This window comes from Microtus oregoni, unplaced genomic scaffold (assembly GCF_018167655.1).
Source record: "Microtus oregoni isolate MIOR12 unplaced genomic scaffold, Mior012 000003F_ref0000135, whole genome shotgun sequence".
Taxonomy (NCBI): domain Eukaryota; kingdom Metazoa; phylum Chordata; class Mammalia; order Rodentia; family Cricetidae; genus Microtus; species Microtus oregoni.
This window is the reverse complement of record NW_024543062.1, coordinates 65,087,524-65,101,418: the sequence shown is the minus strand read 5'-3', so window position 1 is coordinate 65,101,418 and position 13,895 is coordinate 65,087,524. Positions and strand designations below refer to the sequence as shown.

Here is a 13,895-nt window from a genome sequence, read left to right as displayed (position 1 = left end):
AATAAAGAAAGAATGAAAGAACACACACATGCGCACACACACACACACACACACAGAGAGAGAGAGAGAGAGAGAGAGAGAGAGAGAGAGAGAGAGGGAGGGAGAGAGAGAGAGAGAGAATGCAAAAAGAACAAAGAACATGGCCAACATCTGGAAGGTGGTCAGAAGGATCAGTATTCCACACTCATTCTGTCCAGGTTGAGTAAACGAGACTCAATCTCAGACGAAACAAAACAGAATACAGTCCCTCAAAGGGTAACACTATATGTCCCTGAAATTCTATCTCACCTTTAAAGTTTTTTTGGGAAGCCAGTGTGTTGGTACAATATACAGCGATACTGAAACACAAAGCTGCGTAGCTGTCATTTACTAGGGACATAACATTTAAACAGTGCAGGTGGACCGCAGAGAGAGCCGAGCTGATGGTTAGGTAATCTTTCCTGACTTATCTGCTTGTTTGTATTTGAGACAGTCTCCTTCAGTAGCTTAGGCCGGCCTCAGACTCTTGGATCCTCTAAGATCATAGGTGCATGTCATCATGTCCGGCTCCTACCTTATTTTGATATCAATTTCTCTTTTATTCTTTAGGCAGAGTTCTATTTAGTAACTTTGGGCAATTTCAATTATCAATGGGAAGAGGTTCCATGTTAACAAATTACCAAGAAAATCTCATTACTTAAAAAAAAAGTTTTTGGGAGCTGGTGAGATGGTTCAGTGGTTACAAGCACTGACTGCTTCTCCAGAGGCCCTGGGTTCAATTCCCAGCACCCACATGGCAGCTCACAGCTGTCTGTAACTCCAGTTCAAGAGAATCTGACATATATCAATGCACATGAAATAAAGTTAAATAAAGTTTAAAAAACAAACAAAAAAGTCACTAAAAGAAGAAAATGGAGCTCTGGAGAGATGGGCTAGTGATTAAGAGTGAGTGTTGCTCTTGCAAAGGGCTCAATTTGGGTTCCCAGCACCTAAATCACACAGCTCACAGCCACCTGGAACTCCAGTTCCAGGGGATCTGATGCCCTCTTCTGGCCTCCCAGGGCCAGCACATACATACAGGCATATACATATACATAAAAGAAACCTTTTTAAAAGAAGTTTTTGTTTTATTGAGACGAAGTGTTATATAGTTCAGGCTGACCTGGGGTTGCCTAGGAAGCCAAGGATGACCTTGAACCCCTTTGCTGCCTGAACTTCCCAAGCACTGAGAGCACAAGTCAGTACTCCTCCTCCCTCCCTTCCTTCTCCCTCACTCCCTCTTCTTCTCTCTCCCTTCCATTTTTCTTCCCTCCCCCTCTTTTTTTTTGGGGGGGGGGAAGGATTTGAGACAAAGTCTCACTCTTTAGCCCAGGCTGACCTTGAGGTAACTATATAGTTTAGGCTGCCCCAGAACTCCTGGCAATCATATGTCAGCCTTCTTAGTTTTACAGATGTGAGCTGCTTAGACCAGCTTATTTCTTCAACGTATGATTTCTAGTTTATTCCAATAGAAAATGAGAAGTGGGCAAGTGTTCTTATGTTACACTTATGTAACACAGCGTCTCTTTATAATGATCTAATAATTTTCACATTTTTGATGAAAAATTTCAACCACTCAGGAATCTTTATGAAACTGGAACAAATGTCATATTGAAAATACTTTAAGTGAAACTGTAATATTGTATGTGTATACATGTTTTTCCCTATGTACATTCACAACTAATACATGTTAATAAAACTAGATGTTAAACCAGGACATGAATTCTAGTTCTTCTGGTTTATGTTTAGTCCTCCCTTGTAGAAAAGAAGGTTAATTACGGCTGCTTTTTCACTCTTCAAGTGTTTAGGGAAAAATTAATTAAGGGAGCTAAGTTTAGTTAGTGGTCTCAACAATAATAAACTACGATTCCCAAAATGCCTAGAGAAAGAGGTTGCTGCTGGTGCGGGGGAGACAGTTGCCGCTTCAGGGTAAAGGTACAAGTGCTGGGACCAGCAGCAGAGAAGGGTGCTTGTCCTTGACTAATTTCTAATGCACCCAGGGATATGTAGTTCCCATAGGGCCACAATGTGCCCTTAGGCCAGGTTTCTTACTACAAGTCCCGTGATGACGCGGGGCTTGAGTAGCGCCTGCGTGCTGAAGCTAAAGGAGTGAGTGGGCGGTGCTAGTAGCTGGAGGAGTAAAGATGGCGGCGCGGGGGCCTCCGCCTTCATTTCCCGGCTGAAGCCCTCCGAGGGAGGCGGTGGCGGCCACTCAAGGCTACCAGCATTCTGGTGGTGGTAGTTTTGTCAGCAGCTGCGGAGGCTCGAGCCATGGCGGAGCTGGAGCACCTGGGAGGGAAGCGGGCAGAGTCGGCTCGAGCGCGGCGGGCTGAGCAGCTGCGGCGCTGGAGGGGCTCGCTGACAGAGCAGGAGTCCGCGGAGCGACAGGGCTCGGGGCGGCAGCTGCAGACAAGACGCGGGAGCCCCAGGGTCCGCTTCGAGGATGGTGCAGTCTTTCTGGCTGCCTGCTCCAGCGGGGACACGGACGAGGTGAAAAAGCTTCTGGCAAGAGGTGCGGACATCAACACTGTCAACGTGGACGGTTTGACAGCCCTGCACCAGGTAGGACTCCCCCTTCGGTCTGCTGGGTCTTTTGCTTGCAAGCCTGTGACCCTTCGACTGCCCCACCTGAAGTATTTTAGTGTCATCGAGGAGCCCTCTTGCAAAGACCATGCCACTTCAGTCAACTCATGTACATTCTTGGACACTTCCTTCCACGCCACAAATCTTTTTCAGACCCTAGGGTTAGGGTCTTTACCCGAAGGACTGGTGTCACCCAGGTGACTGGTCGGTGTTTGTATTTCCCTCCACCTATGGGGTTGTCATGGTGACTGATGATTTGGTCCTTGGTGTTATCTCCATAGATTAGTCCTCTTTACTTCTGTCTTGCGCCGGTACCTCACGTCGCTCACGCTTACACTTAGTGTCGTTAGCCTGATAACCTTTTCATAAGCTCAACTTTCTATTTGTGTGGCCCAGTTATCAAAACGTCTTAGGACAGTTAAAGAGAAATCTCAGGAGGGGGTTAAGACGGGCGGCTCCTCTGAAAGGACACTTGTTTTGCTGATGTGTGGTTTGTGCCTTCTCCAGGCCACCCTTAGAACACCCTTGACCTCATTGTTATGGGTGTCTCAATTTCTTTGCAGCAGTGCTACTTCTGGCAGGGACAGAATTATTTCTGTCTAGAACTTATGGAATAGACTTTCAGTTTTATTTCTGAAGCCCTCTATAGAAATGATTATCTTAAACAATAATATATGTAGTCATTTCTTTATATAGATATACACATATATATGGATTTCAGGTAATTTGAGAGTTTGATAATAACGCCTTGATTTCTCTCGCTTATGCAACAATATTCTCTGTATACTGACTGTCGTAACTCCACCCTCTCGCCCCAGTTGAACTTCATCAGTTGTTTGGGTGAGCTGAGAGCTGGGCACCCATTTCTCCTTCCTTCTTCCTTTCTTCCTTCTTTCCTCCCCTTTGAGCACAAAATCTCATATAGTTCAGGTTGATTTAGAACTCTCCATGAGGGTGACGATGGCCTTAAACTTCTGATCCTTCTGTCCCTATATTCCCAGTGCTGGGACTGCCCGCCCGGTCTTTGCAGTGCTGAGGATCAAGCCTAGGTCTTTTGCATGCTAAACAAGAACTCTACCAATAGAGCTACATCCCCAGCTCCTCTTTCTTTTCTCTTTCTTTCTGTACAAAGTGAATGTATTCACATAAGATTTCATTTTTAAATAATAATTCAAGTTTACATTAAGCCCCTCTTTAAATATATTTAGCTAATAGCTTAAAATTGTTCTTATTGCTCTTTCATGTGGAAGGAAATTCTCTCCATCCTGTTTTCCTCAGCACCCTACTTAAAGTATTATATATAACAACCAGTGTTTATATAGTACTCTGCTGTTTAAAATGATTTCACGTGTCTTCCCTCATGTAAGTCTTGGTAGTGTTCTTCTGCAGTGGGTGTAGTTGGTAATAATGTGGCTCCCACTCTGCAGAGGAAACAGAAACCAAGGGAAGGTGTGTGTGTGTGAAAAGCTAGGAAAAAAGCGGTTGCCTGTGAAGTGTGTGTGTGTGTGTGTGTGTGTGTGTGTGAAAAGCTAGGAAAAAAGTGGTTGCCTGTGAAGTGTGTGTGTGTGTGTGTGTGTGTGAGAAAAGCTAGGAAAAAAGCGGTTGCCTGTGAAGTGTGTGTGTGTGTGTGTGTGTGTGTGTGTGTGTGTGAAAAGCTAGGAAAAAAGTGGTTGCCTGTGAAGTGTGTGTGTGTGTGTGTGTGTGTGAGAAAAGCTAGGAAAAAAGCGGTTGCCTGTGAAGTGTGTGTGTGTGTGTGTGTGTGAAAAGCTATGAAGGAGAGCAGTTGCCTGTGAAGTGTGTGTGTGTGTGTGTGTCTGTGTGTCTGTGTGAGTGTGAGTGTGTGAAAAGCCAGGAAGGAGAGCAGTTGCCTGTGAGTATTGATTTGAATCACAAGCCCCATAGTTCCGAATAAGGAACTAGATATAAACTGTGGTAGAAACTAAGAGAACTACATTCAACTTTAAATAAGACTTAAACTAAACTCTTGAACTCTTTGGAAGGGTGAATTCTCCATATTTGTGAAGGGCAGAGGTCAGGTGGATGTCTTCTTCAATCATTCTCCACCTTTACATTAATTAAGAACTATTATTATTTTTAGTATAACTCTGTAACTTTGTTGGTTGTTTTTATTTTGGTTAGTGTGTGTGTTTGTGTGTATGTGTATGAGTGCAGGTGTGTGTGCCATCCTGTGTGTGTAGAGCTGAAAGGACAGCTTAAATTTTCTCCTTCCATTGTGAGTTCAGGGTTCAGGAGATGGAGCTCAGTTGGCAGGCTTGCTCAACAATTCTGTTTACCAGCTGAGCCTCATTTCCTTTAAAGTGACTCTACTAGCTATGTTTAGTCCTTCCCATACACTTGAATATTACTCCGGGAAGTCGCTCATGATAGAGCCTCCCTTCCAGTTCTGTCTGTCACTCCTGATAGACCCTCCCCTTCCAGTTCTGTCTGTCACTTATGATAGACCCTCTTTTTTTAAAAAAAAAATTTATTTTTCTATACAGTATTCTGCCTGCATATATGCCTACAGGCCAGAAGAGGGCACCGGATCTCATTATTGATGGTTGTGAGCCACCATGTGGTTGCTGGGAATTGAACTCACACGATTTTTGGAAGAGCAGGCAGCGCTCTTAACCACTGAGCCATCTCTCCAGCCCCTAGACCCTCCTCTTTCAGTTCTGTCACTCATGATAGACCCTTCCTTCCAGTTCTGTCTCTCATGATAGACCCTTCCTTCCAGTTTTGTCTCTCATGATAGACCCTCCCCTTCCAGTTCTGTCTCTCATGATAGACCCTTCCTTCCAGTTTTGTCTCTCATGATAGACCCTCCCCTTTCAGTTCTGTCTCTCATGATAGACCCTCCCTTCCAGTTCTGTCTCTCATGATAGACCCTCCCCTTTCAGTTCTGTCTGCCTTTATCAAGAAACTGGCTGCCTTGGTGCCCTCCTCTCTTCGCTAGCAGCCTGGATGTGAGTGCACTGTGTATTAGTTGCACTCTTTACATTCAGTAATTTCTTGAAGTAGGAAAGGAAGGGGATGAAAGCTATTAAATATTTTTTTTTATCTACGAGTATAATAGAAAAATTCCTTCATATTTTCAGGCCTAGCCGTTGAATTGAATGCATATACTCAATACTAGGTAAATTCAGGTAAAGATTAATCTATTCAAAAATTTGATGTCAATTCAGACAACTTACTGGTTTATATGTTTCTTTTCCACTGCTTGGCTTACCTGTGCATTTTAGAACTGCTTCAGGTGATCATGTAACTTAGAAAAGTTAAAATTGCTTATTTCTGTGGAAGAGACATGAAGAATGGGGCAGATGAGAGGAAGAAGGTCGAACAATTTATAATTTATATTCAGTGGGAGGTGGGGGAAGACTAAGATGAATGTAAGTTCAGTTCAATATAAAAGAGTTTATCTGATGTGCTAATTTATATGTAAAAATAAGGCTTGTCTTTTAGTCCCTTCTCTTTTATTCCAGTTACCAACTTATTCCCCTCATAGTTTCTTCCATCTGCGAGGTATCTTAAACCTTGCCTCCATTATTGAATTAACTGCTTAGTGTCTGACCCACAGCAGTATGGGATTTGGAAAATCCTGTTGGTTCTTTCAGGGTTGTGTTTGTAGAGCTGTCCTCCATCCCACATCATTTCATAGAGTACTGTGTTGCACTGTTTTTTTTTGTTTTTATTTATTTATTTATTATGTATACAATATTCTGTCTGTGTCTATGCCTGCAGGCCAGAAGAGGGCACCAGACCCCATTACAGATGGTTGTGAGCCACCACGTGGTTGCTGGGAATTGAACTCAGGACCTTTGGTAGAGCAGGCGGTGCTCTTAACCTCTGAGCCATCTCTCCAGCCCCCTGTGTTGCACTGTTTACTGTGATGCACCAGGCTATGGTGGGCACCTGGTCCCTTGCCCTGTGAGTATTAGTCCCAAGTGTCCATGCCTCTGTTCACCAGTCAGATTTGAACACTGGATTTTTTCTTCTGTTGTTCTGAAGTGCACATGGAATTGACTCTCATTTGTATTTGTTCCCTGCCCAAATATCTCTTTGCTCTTCTTTTTATTCATATTCTTTCCCTCTCCACCCCTCTTCCTTCTTTCTCTCCCTTCCTTTCTTTTTATTTCTCTCTTTTCCCCTTCTCCTTTACCTTCCCCCCCCCCTCTCTCTCTCTGTGTGCGCACGTGTGTGTGTGTGAGTGTGCGCGCACGTGTGTGTGTGAGTGCGCGCGTGTGTGTATACACAAGTGCCATAGCTTGGTGTGTAAGGTCAGAGGAGAGCAGGAGTTGGTTCTCTTCTACCTTGGATTTCAGGGATCAAATTCAGGTCATCAGGCTTGTCGGGCAACTGCTTTTACCTGCTGAACCACATCTCCTTGAACCTCCTCTCCTTTGCTTCCTCTCCCCTCCCCTCTCTGAGACAGTCTCACATAGTCCAGGCTAGTCTAGAACTTAGTTTGTAGAGAGGATGAACTGAAATACTCAGCCTCCTGACTCCACATCACAAGTGCGGAGATTATAGGCATATGGCACAATACCTATTCGTTGGTTATTTTCACTTTTATTATTTATTTTTTAAATATTTTTTTATTTGTGTTTGTGCGCACATGTGTGCACTTGTGTGTGTGTGTGTTAGTAAATTCAGGTTATTTCCAAGTTGCTATAAACGTTTTCAGAATTTCATCATATGATTTAGGTTGATCTTGAACTTGCTATGGTCCTAATTCAGCCTCTTGACTTCTAGGATTATAGGTGTGTTTCACCTTGTCTGTCCTAAGATTATATAGGTTGTAACATTCACCCTTTGATTGAGAGTTCTGCCACGGGTATATAACTTCCACCATTATGAACACCACACTATTATTACCTCGCAGTTCAGTCCTTCCTCCCTAGAGGAATCATAACCCATGAGAATCCTAAGATACATGCCAACAGATACGAGTCTTGCTTGGAACATGATTCTGATAAGCTTATTAGTTTGCTTTGTTCGAGACAAGGTTTCTCTGTGTAGCCCTGGCTGTCCTGGAGCTTGGTTTGTAGACCAGCCTGGCCATGAACTCACAGAGATCCTCCTGGGTCTGCCTCAAGAGTGCTGGGATTAAAGGCATGTGCCACCACTGGGCTGACTCTACAAAATTTATTTTAAAAATTTGAGAACAGAGAAAATTAAACACTATTGACCATTTTATGATTTTAATCAGGAGACTCTTGGGGCATCCACTCTCACTCCTCTTCGTCCTATGATAACCCCCCCCCCCCACACACACACACACTGTCCTCTCTCATTTGATATTTGGATAAACTATTGAAATTGTGATTGCTTTTACTTAATATATATTTCTTAGAGACATTTGCAATTTGCAAATTGAAATACTTGTAAATAGAATTATATGATGTCTGTAATTGGCTATAAAAGATCTATATTGGGTTGGGTTGAGGGACTTATGAAAGGGACAAGTTTAGTGTTGAATTAATTATTTGAGAATCATCAAACCATCCTATTTTTGTATTTTTAAGTATTTCATAATAAAAAGCCTAAAAAAAAATGGGCTAGCAAAATGGCCCAGTGTGTACAGGTGCTTGCCGCCAACAGAGCAGCAGGAACACACATGGGTAAGGAGAGCACTGACTCTCACATGAGAGTGCTCATTACAATAGATATGAGAAAGTACTCTGTAAGAATTGTGAATAAAGTGGCTAATTCAGGTGTAGTCTATGGACTGTTGAAAGGCTTGATGTGATGCCCAAGAGTTTAGTGTGGGACATATGTACAGTGTGATGATGCTGACAGCGGAGCACCGTTTCTCTGCTGTGTTCTAAGACCTGTTGTCTGTCCACGGCTTTCTTCACTAGGGCCTTCTGTTTGCTTTGCAAGTGCTCTGCCCTGACCCGTGTTCAGTCTGCTCTGTTCCTCTTATTTTGAAACATTGTTCAAAATTCCAGTTCAACAATGTGATTTCTTAGGACCTGAGAGATGACTTCCTGTGGAGAGCACTGGCTGCTCTTCCAGAGGACCTAGGTTCAGTTCCCAGGATCCACATGGTGGCTCACAAACATAACTCCAGTTCGAGGGGGTCCAACACCCTCTTCTGACCACTGTGGACACCAAGCTTGTATGTGGCACACAGACAAAACACTCAAACACATAAAATAAAAATAAATCTTAAAAAAAGAAGATTTCTTGGCCTCATGACAAGCACTAGTCCATGCTCCACAAAGTAGTGAAAAAAAACTTGAAAGTCTTAAAACAAAACCCCCTACACTCAGAAAACTCTGCCGGCCTCTTGAGGGAGAAGATGGGCAGCGTCCACACTGAGTGTGGCAGCTTTTAGGCAGCCAAGTGTGGGCAAGTGATGGCCTTGTCTCCGAAATGGAGCTGACATTTGGAGCATTCATATGGAGATTGGGTTGGCTGGTTTCTTGTGCTCTTTGAGGTTAAGGAAAAATCTGCTTCTCTAACTGAATGTGGATTTTACAGTGTGTTGTTTGGTTTTAGGAGCTGTGCCCTATTTGTGTATAGTCATTTCATGTGAGGCAGTTTATGATTTTTCTTTTTTTATTTTAACTTCTTGGCAACATTTGTTTTAAGATTTTTGTTTGTTTGTTTGTTTTTTTAAATTTGGTGGTGACAGGCCCCGTGGTGTTGGCACAGCCTTTAATCCCAACACACAGGAGGCAGAGGCAGGTGCCTCTCTCTGAGCTCGAGGTCAGTCTGGTCTACAAGAATTAGTTCCAGGATAGGCTTCAAAGCTGCACAAAGAAACCCTGTCTTGAAAAAAAAGAAAGAAAAAGTTGTTGGTGACAGAAATGTGAGATAGGACTTTAATATGCTCAGACAGACCGTGTTAGTGTCCCATGGATGAAGCTTCAATTTTATGAGTTGTTTCATATTGACTTTTCTTCCCCACATTGAGACTGCCTTGACAGTAAATAACATGAAAAATGAGGGCAGAAGAACGACTCTCCTCATTATAAATCACTCGGGGTAAGGGACAGTGATTGTGAAGAGTGGCCAAGCTGCATCCAGCTGTTGAGGGTCAGGTCACCTGCTAGAGAGCTCCTGTGCGTCATTAATGAGTGTTAAGTCAGCAGCTGGGGAGTGTGAGCGCTTAGCAGACACTAAAACAGACCATAATCACGAGGGCAGCAGCTTTCAGGTAAGAACAGAGGCTGTCCTGCTTTGCGATATGCTGTTGCCATTTCATGACAGGATCACCAAGGCTCAAGGGTTTTGTTTTTGAGAATGGTTTTGCTATATTGCACTGGCTGGTCTGGAGCTCCTGGTCTTTGGAGACCTTCCCACCTCAGCTTCTGAGTAACCTGGACTATAGACACATATCCCTGAACCTAGCTGAAGGCCTTTAAATAAAGAAAACTTTGACATATGATGAATTTCTTTTTTTTTAAAGATTTATTTATTTATTAAGCATACAATGTACTGCTGGCAAGGAAGGCACCAGGTCTCATTACAGATGGTTGAGAGCCACCATGTGTTTGTTGGGAATTGAACTTGGGACCTCTAGAAGAGCAGCCAGTGCTGTTACCCTCTGAGCCATCTCTCCAGCCCCCCCCTTTTTTTTGATGAATTTCATATTTCTGTTTAGCATGTAAATTTTACAATAAGGCTTTTCCAAAAAATAGTATTTTCCTGTTCTATTTCTATAAAATACTTCTGTGTTTGAATCATTAGAAATCTGATCTCTCTCTCTCTCTCTCTCTCTCTCTCTCTGTCTCTCTCTCTCTTTTGAGACAAGGTCTTGTTAAGTTGCCAGGCTAGCCTTGAAGTCACTCTGTAGCCTAGACAGGACTAGAGCTTCTAAACTTCTAATCTTCCTCTCTCAGCCTTCCATGTACCTGGGGTTACAGGCCTGCACCACCAAGCCAGGCCTAATTATTAATTAAAATCTTTCACATAATTAAAAAGTGATGTCTATGGCTGTTTTGTCTGAATGAATATGTCTGCATCATGTGTGCCTTTGGAGGCCAGATGAGGGTGTTGGTCCTCTGGAACTAGAGTTACAGACAGGTGTGAGCCACCATGTGTGTGGTGCTGGATATTGAACCCAGGTCCTTTGGAAGAGCAGTCAGTGCTTTTAACTGCTGAGCCATCTCTCCAGCCCAGAAATTCTTTTTATATAAAAAAAATTAGGGCTAGTGAGATGGCTCAGAGGGTAAAGGTGCAACCTACCTTTGGATGGAAAGAATGGATTCCCACAGGTTGTTCTCTGACTTCCCCATGTGTGCTGTTGTATCATCTCCCCACACAAACTAATTACAACTAATGTAATTTAAAAACTTAAAAACAGAGTAAAATAAAATTCACATTTCAACTTGCTATCTTCCCCCCCTTTTTAGTTAAGATAGTATCTTGTTTTGTAGCCTAGAACTTGTGATCCTCTTGCCTCTACCAAGCTTTAGAGTTACAGGTATACACCACGGTGCCTAGTTACTACTTCTTTTATGTCATGGTATATATAGAAAAAATTCTTGTAGTGGTATTGGTGATTTAGCCTAAGGCTTTATGCATGCCACATAAGCGCTCTTCACGGAACTACGTCTCCAGTCCTCCCTTTTATCTTAAGACGGAGTTTCATTAAATTGCCCAAGCTTGCCTAGAATTTACTTTGTAGTCCAGGCAGGTCTTGAACCTGCATTTCTCTGTCTCAGCCTTCCAGGTAGCTGAGATTATAGGTTTATGTCATCAGGACTAACTCAGAAAATGACATTTGTATTGCTCGTTTCATACATTGGAGATTTGGGAGTTGTAAAATTGTATTATATTTTTATTAACTATTTTATTAAATATTTATAAATGTATATGTGTTTTGACCCATGTCCCATGTACTTTACTCCCATTTCTCCCTGCCTTCCCCACTTTTTCCTCTCAATTTCATGTGATCTCTCTTTTTTAAATTAATATTCATTGAGCCCTTCTGTATTCATGGGTGTGTGTCTGTACTGGAGCATAGCCCAGGACCGATTACCCTGAAGAAAATTGACTCTCCCTCTCTCAGTAGCTGTCAACCACCACCAATGGCATACTAGCTATTAGTGGGACTTCAGGAGTGCCCCTCTCCCCAGTCCATACTGGGATTTGGTTGGCTTGATCTTGTGCATGTAATCCTAGCCATTGTGAGTTCATATGTGCAACTGTGCTATTGTGTCTAGCAAAAACCTTTCACCTCAGACATTTGCTTCCTTTGTTCTTAGAATCTTTCTTCCCCTTTTCTGTAATGAGCTCTGTTCCTTGGTGTGTGTGTGTGCGTGTGTGTGTGTGCATGTGTGTGAGTGTGTGTGTGTGTGATACAGATGTCCCATTTAAAGCTGAGCACTCTATAATTTCTTATTTTCTGCACACCAGCCATTTGTGAATCTTTGAATTATTTGCCATCTACTGCAAAAAGAATCTTCACTGATCATGGTTGAGAAATGTACCAATTATAAAGAAGAATTTGGGAGCAGTTTATTATTATGACCATTTAGCGAATAGTAGTGCTACTGGGTTCTTCTCTAGGGCCCATGACGTATTCGACCATAGGATTTTGGCCCAGTTAACAGTATCAGACATGGGCTTCATCATCTTATGGAGCAGGCTTTAAATCCAATTCTTTCCTCCCAACCAATCTAGAATACTTCTTAAGAGGCTTAAATGCACCATGAAGAAATTAGCAGCACTGGGACTGGGGTTCTACTAGCTCAGTGGTAGAGTACTGTACTTGTACAGGCTCTAATTTGGCTCCCAATCTCTAACCTCACTCACAAACACACAAACCATAACAATAAAACATAAGTAGTATATAGCAGTATTATGTCGCTTCTATTTATTTAATTGTGGATTTTTTTTTTAATGCGGTGTCTTCCTGCATAGCCAGGCTGCCCTCAAACACATGATTCTCCTTCCTCTGTCTCCTGAGTGCTAGGATTACAATTGCAGTGGTTGGTAATTCTCATAACAATCCTGTTACTGTAGTGGCATTTCAATTATATTTTAATAAATAAAGACTGCCTGAAGATCTGAGAGTAAAACAGTCCCACTGGTCAGCCTTACAGACCAGATTATGGTAACATGCACCCTTAATCCCAGTAGCCATAATGACACGCACCTTTAATTCCAGTAGCCACACTAGTTGCCATAGGCACTGGATGGTGCATGCCTTTAATGATGATGGTGCACACCTTTAACCCAGCCCTAGAGAGGATTATAAAATGGGAGGAAACAGCCCTCAACAGACAGTCTCATTCTGAGATTCTGGAAGGCAGGATAGCCATTTCAGACTAAGGTCAAGGTAAGAGCCAGTGGCTGGCTGATTTGCTTTTCAGATTTTCAGTTTGAACCCCAATTTCTGACTGTGAGTTTTTATTAATCTTGCTTTAGTCACTGTAGTGGGCAAGGGGAATGTCTTGCCAGGCCAGTGTTTATTGTATCTCTAGGGTTTACAGTTGACTGGTACTGATTATTATCAGTCACTGCCCCCGCACCATTAAACTCCCTCACACCATTGCCATGCATCGAGTTTTCTAGCACCATGAAAGCTAGCCAGGAGAAGTGAAGCCTCCAGGCTGGTACTGCACTCAAGCAGGTGGCATCTCAAGCAATAAGGTCTTGCTTGTTTTTTCTCTCTATGCAGTTCTGGTTTCCTGGACTCACTGTATAGCCCAAACTACAGAGATGCTCCTGCTTCTCCTTCTCAAGGTCTGGGATTAAAGACATGCACCACTGTACCAGGCAGGCAGTAGGTCTTATCCTCAGGTTCTGGAGAGTAACCAAGAACAGTGGCAGTAGCCTGTAATGTTTGGGGGTGGGGTTATGGGATCCCTGCGGGTCAGCATTTTGAAAATAGGTAGTCCATACCTGGCTCTGGACTTTTATTTGATAGCTAATAGCATCTGAGAGAGTAGCTATTCCCCCACTCACCAATATATGGTAACTCCATTTTAAACCTTTTTTAAAAATATTGTATATATGTATATTTTGGAAAGTTCTAAAGTAGGTTTCTGTATGGCATTTTTAAAAAGATTTTTCTATTTATTAGTGTTCTGCTTGCATATATGTCTGCAGGCTAGAAGAGGGCACCAGATCTCATTACAGATGGTTATGAGCCACCATGTAGTTGCTGGGAATTGAACTCAGGACCTCTGGGAAAACAGCCATTTCTCTAACCCTTCTGTATAGCATTTTCAAAGATCTTCAGCGTTAATTATCCTTCCTCATACTCCTTTCTCTACCTTATTCTCCCATCCCCCACACTACTTATCTGTTTCTTCTGTTCAGAGAGGAAATCAGGA

General features: G+C 42.7%; 1 protein-coding gene across 4 annotated transcripts in view; it reads left to right on the top strand.

Moving 5' to 3' along the window:
- The first annotated feature begins 2,146 nt into the window (after positions 1-2,146).
- The window catches only part of Ppp1r12b (protein phosphatase 1 regulatory subunit 12B), a 212,126-nt gene continuing 200,377 nt past the window's right edge, over positions 2,147-13,895 (top strand). For all 4 annotated transcript variants that reach the window (XM_041648025.1, XM_041648023.1, XM_041648024.1 and 1 more), the window contains exon 1: positions 2,147-2,580. In XM_041648025.1, coding sequence (XP_041503959.1) covers positions 2,290-2,580 — 291 coding nt within the window. In that variant the 5' untranslated portion in view covers positions 2,147-2,289. The remainder of the gene's footprint in view (positions 2,581-13,895) is intronic.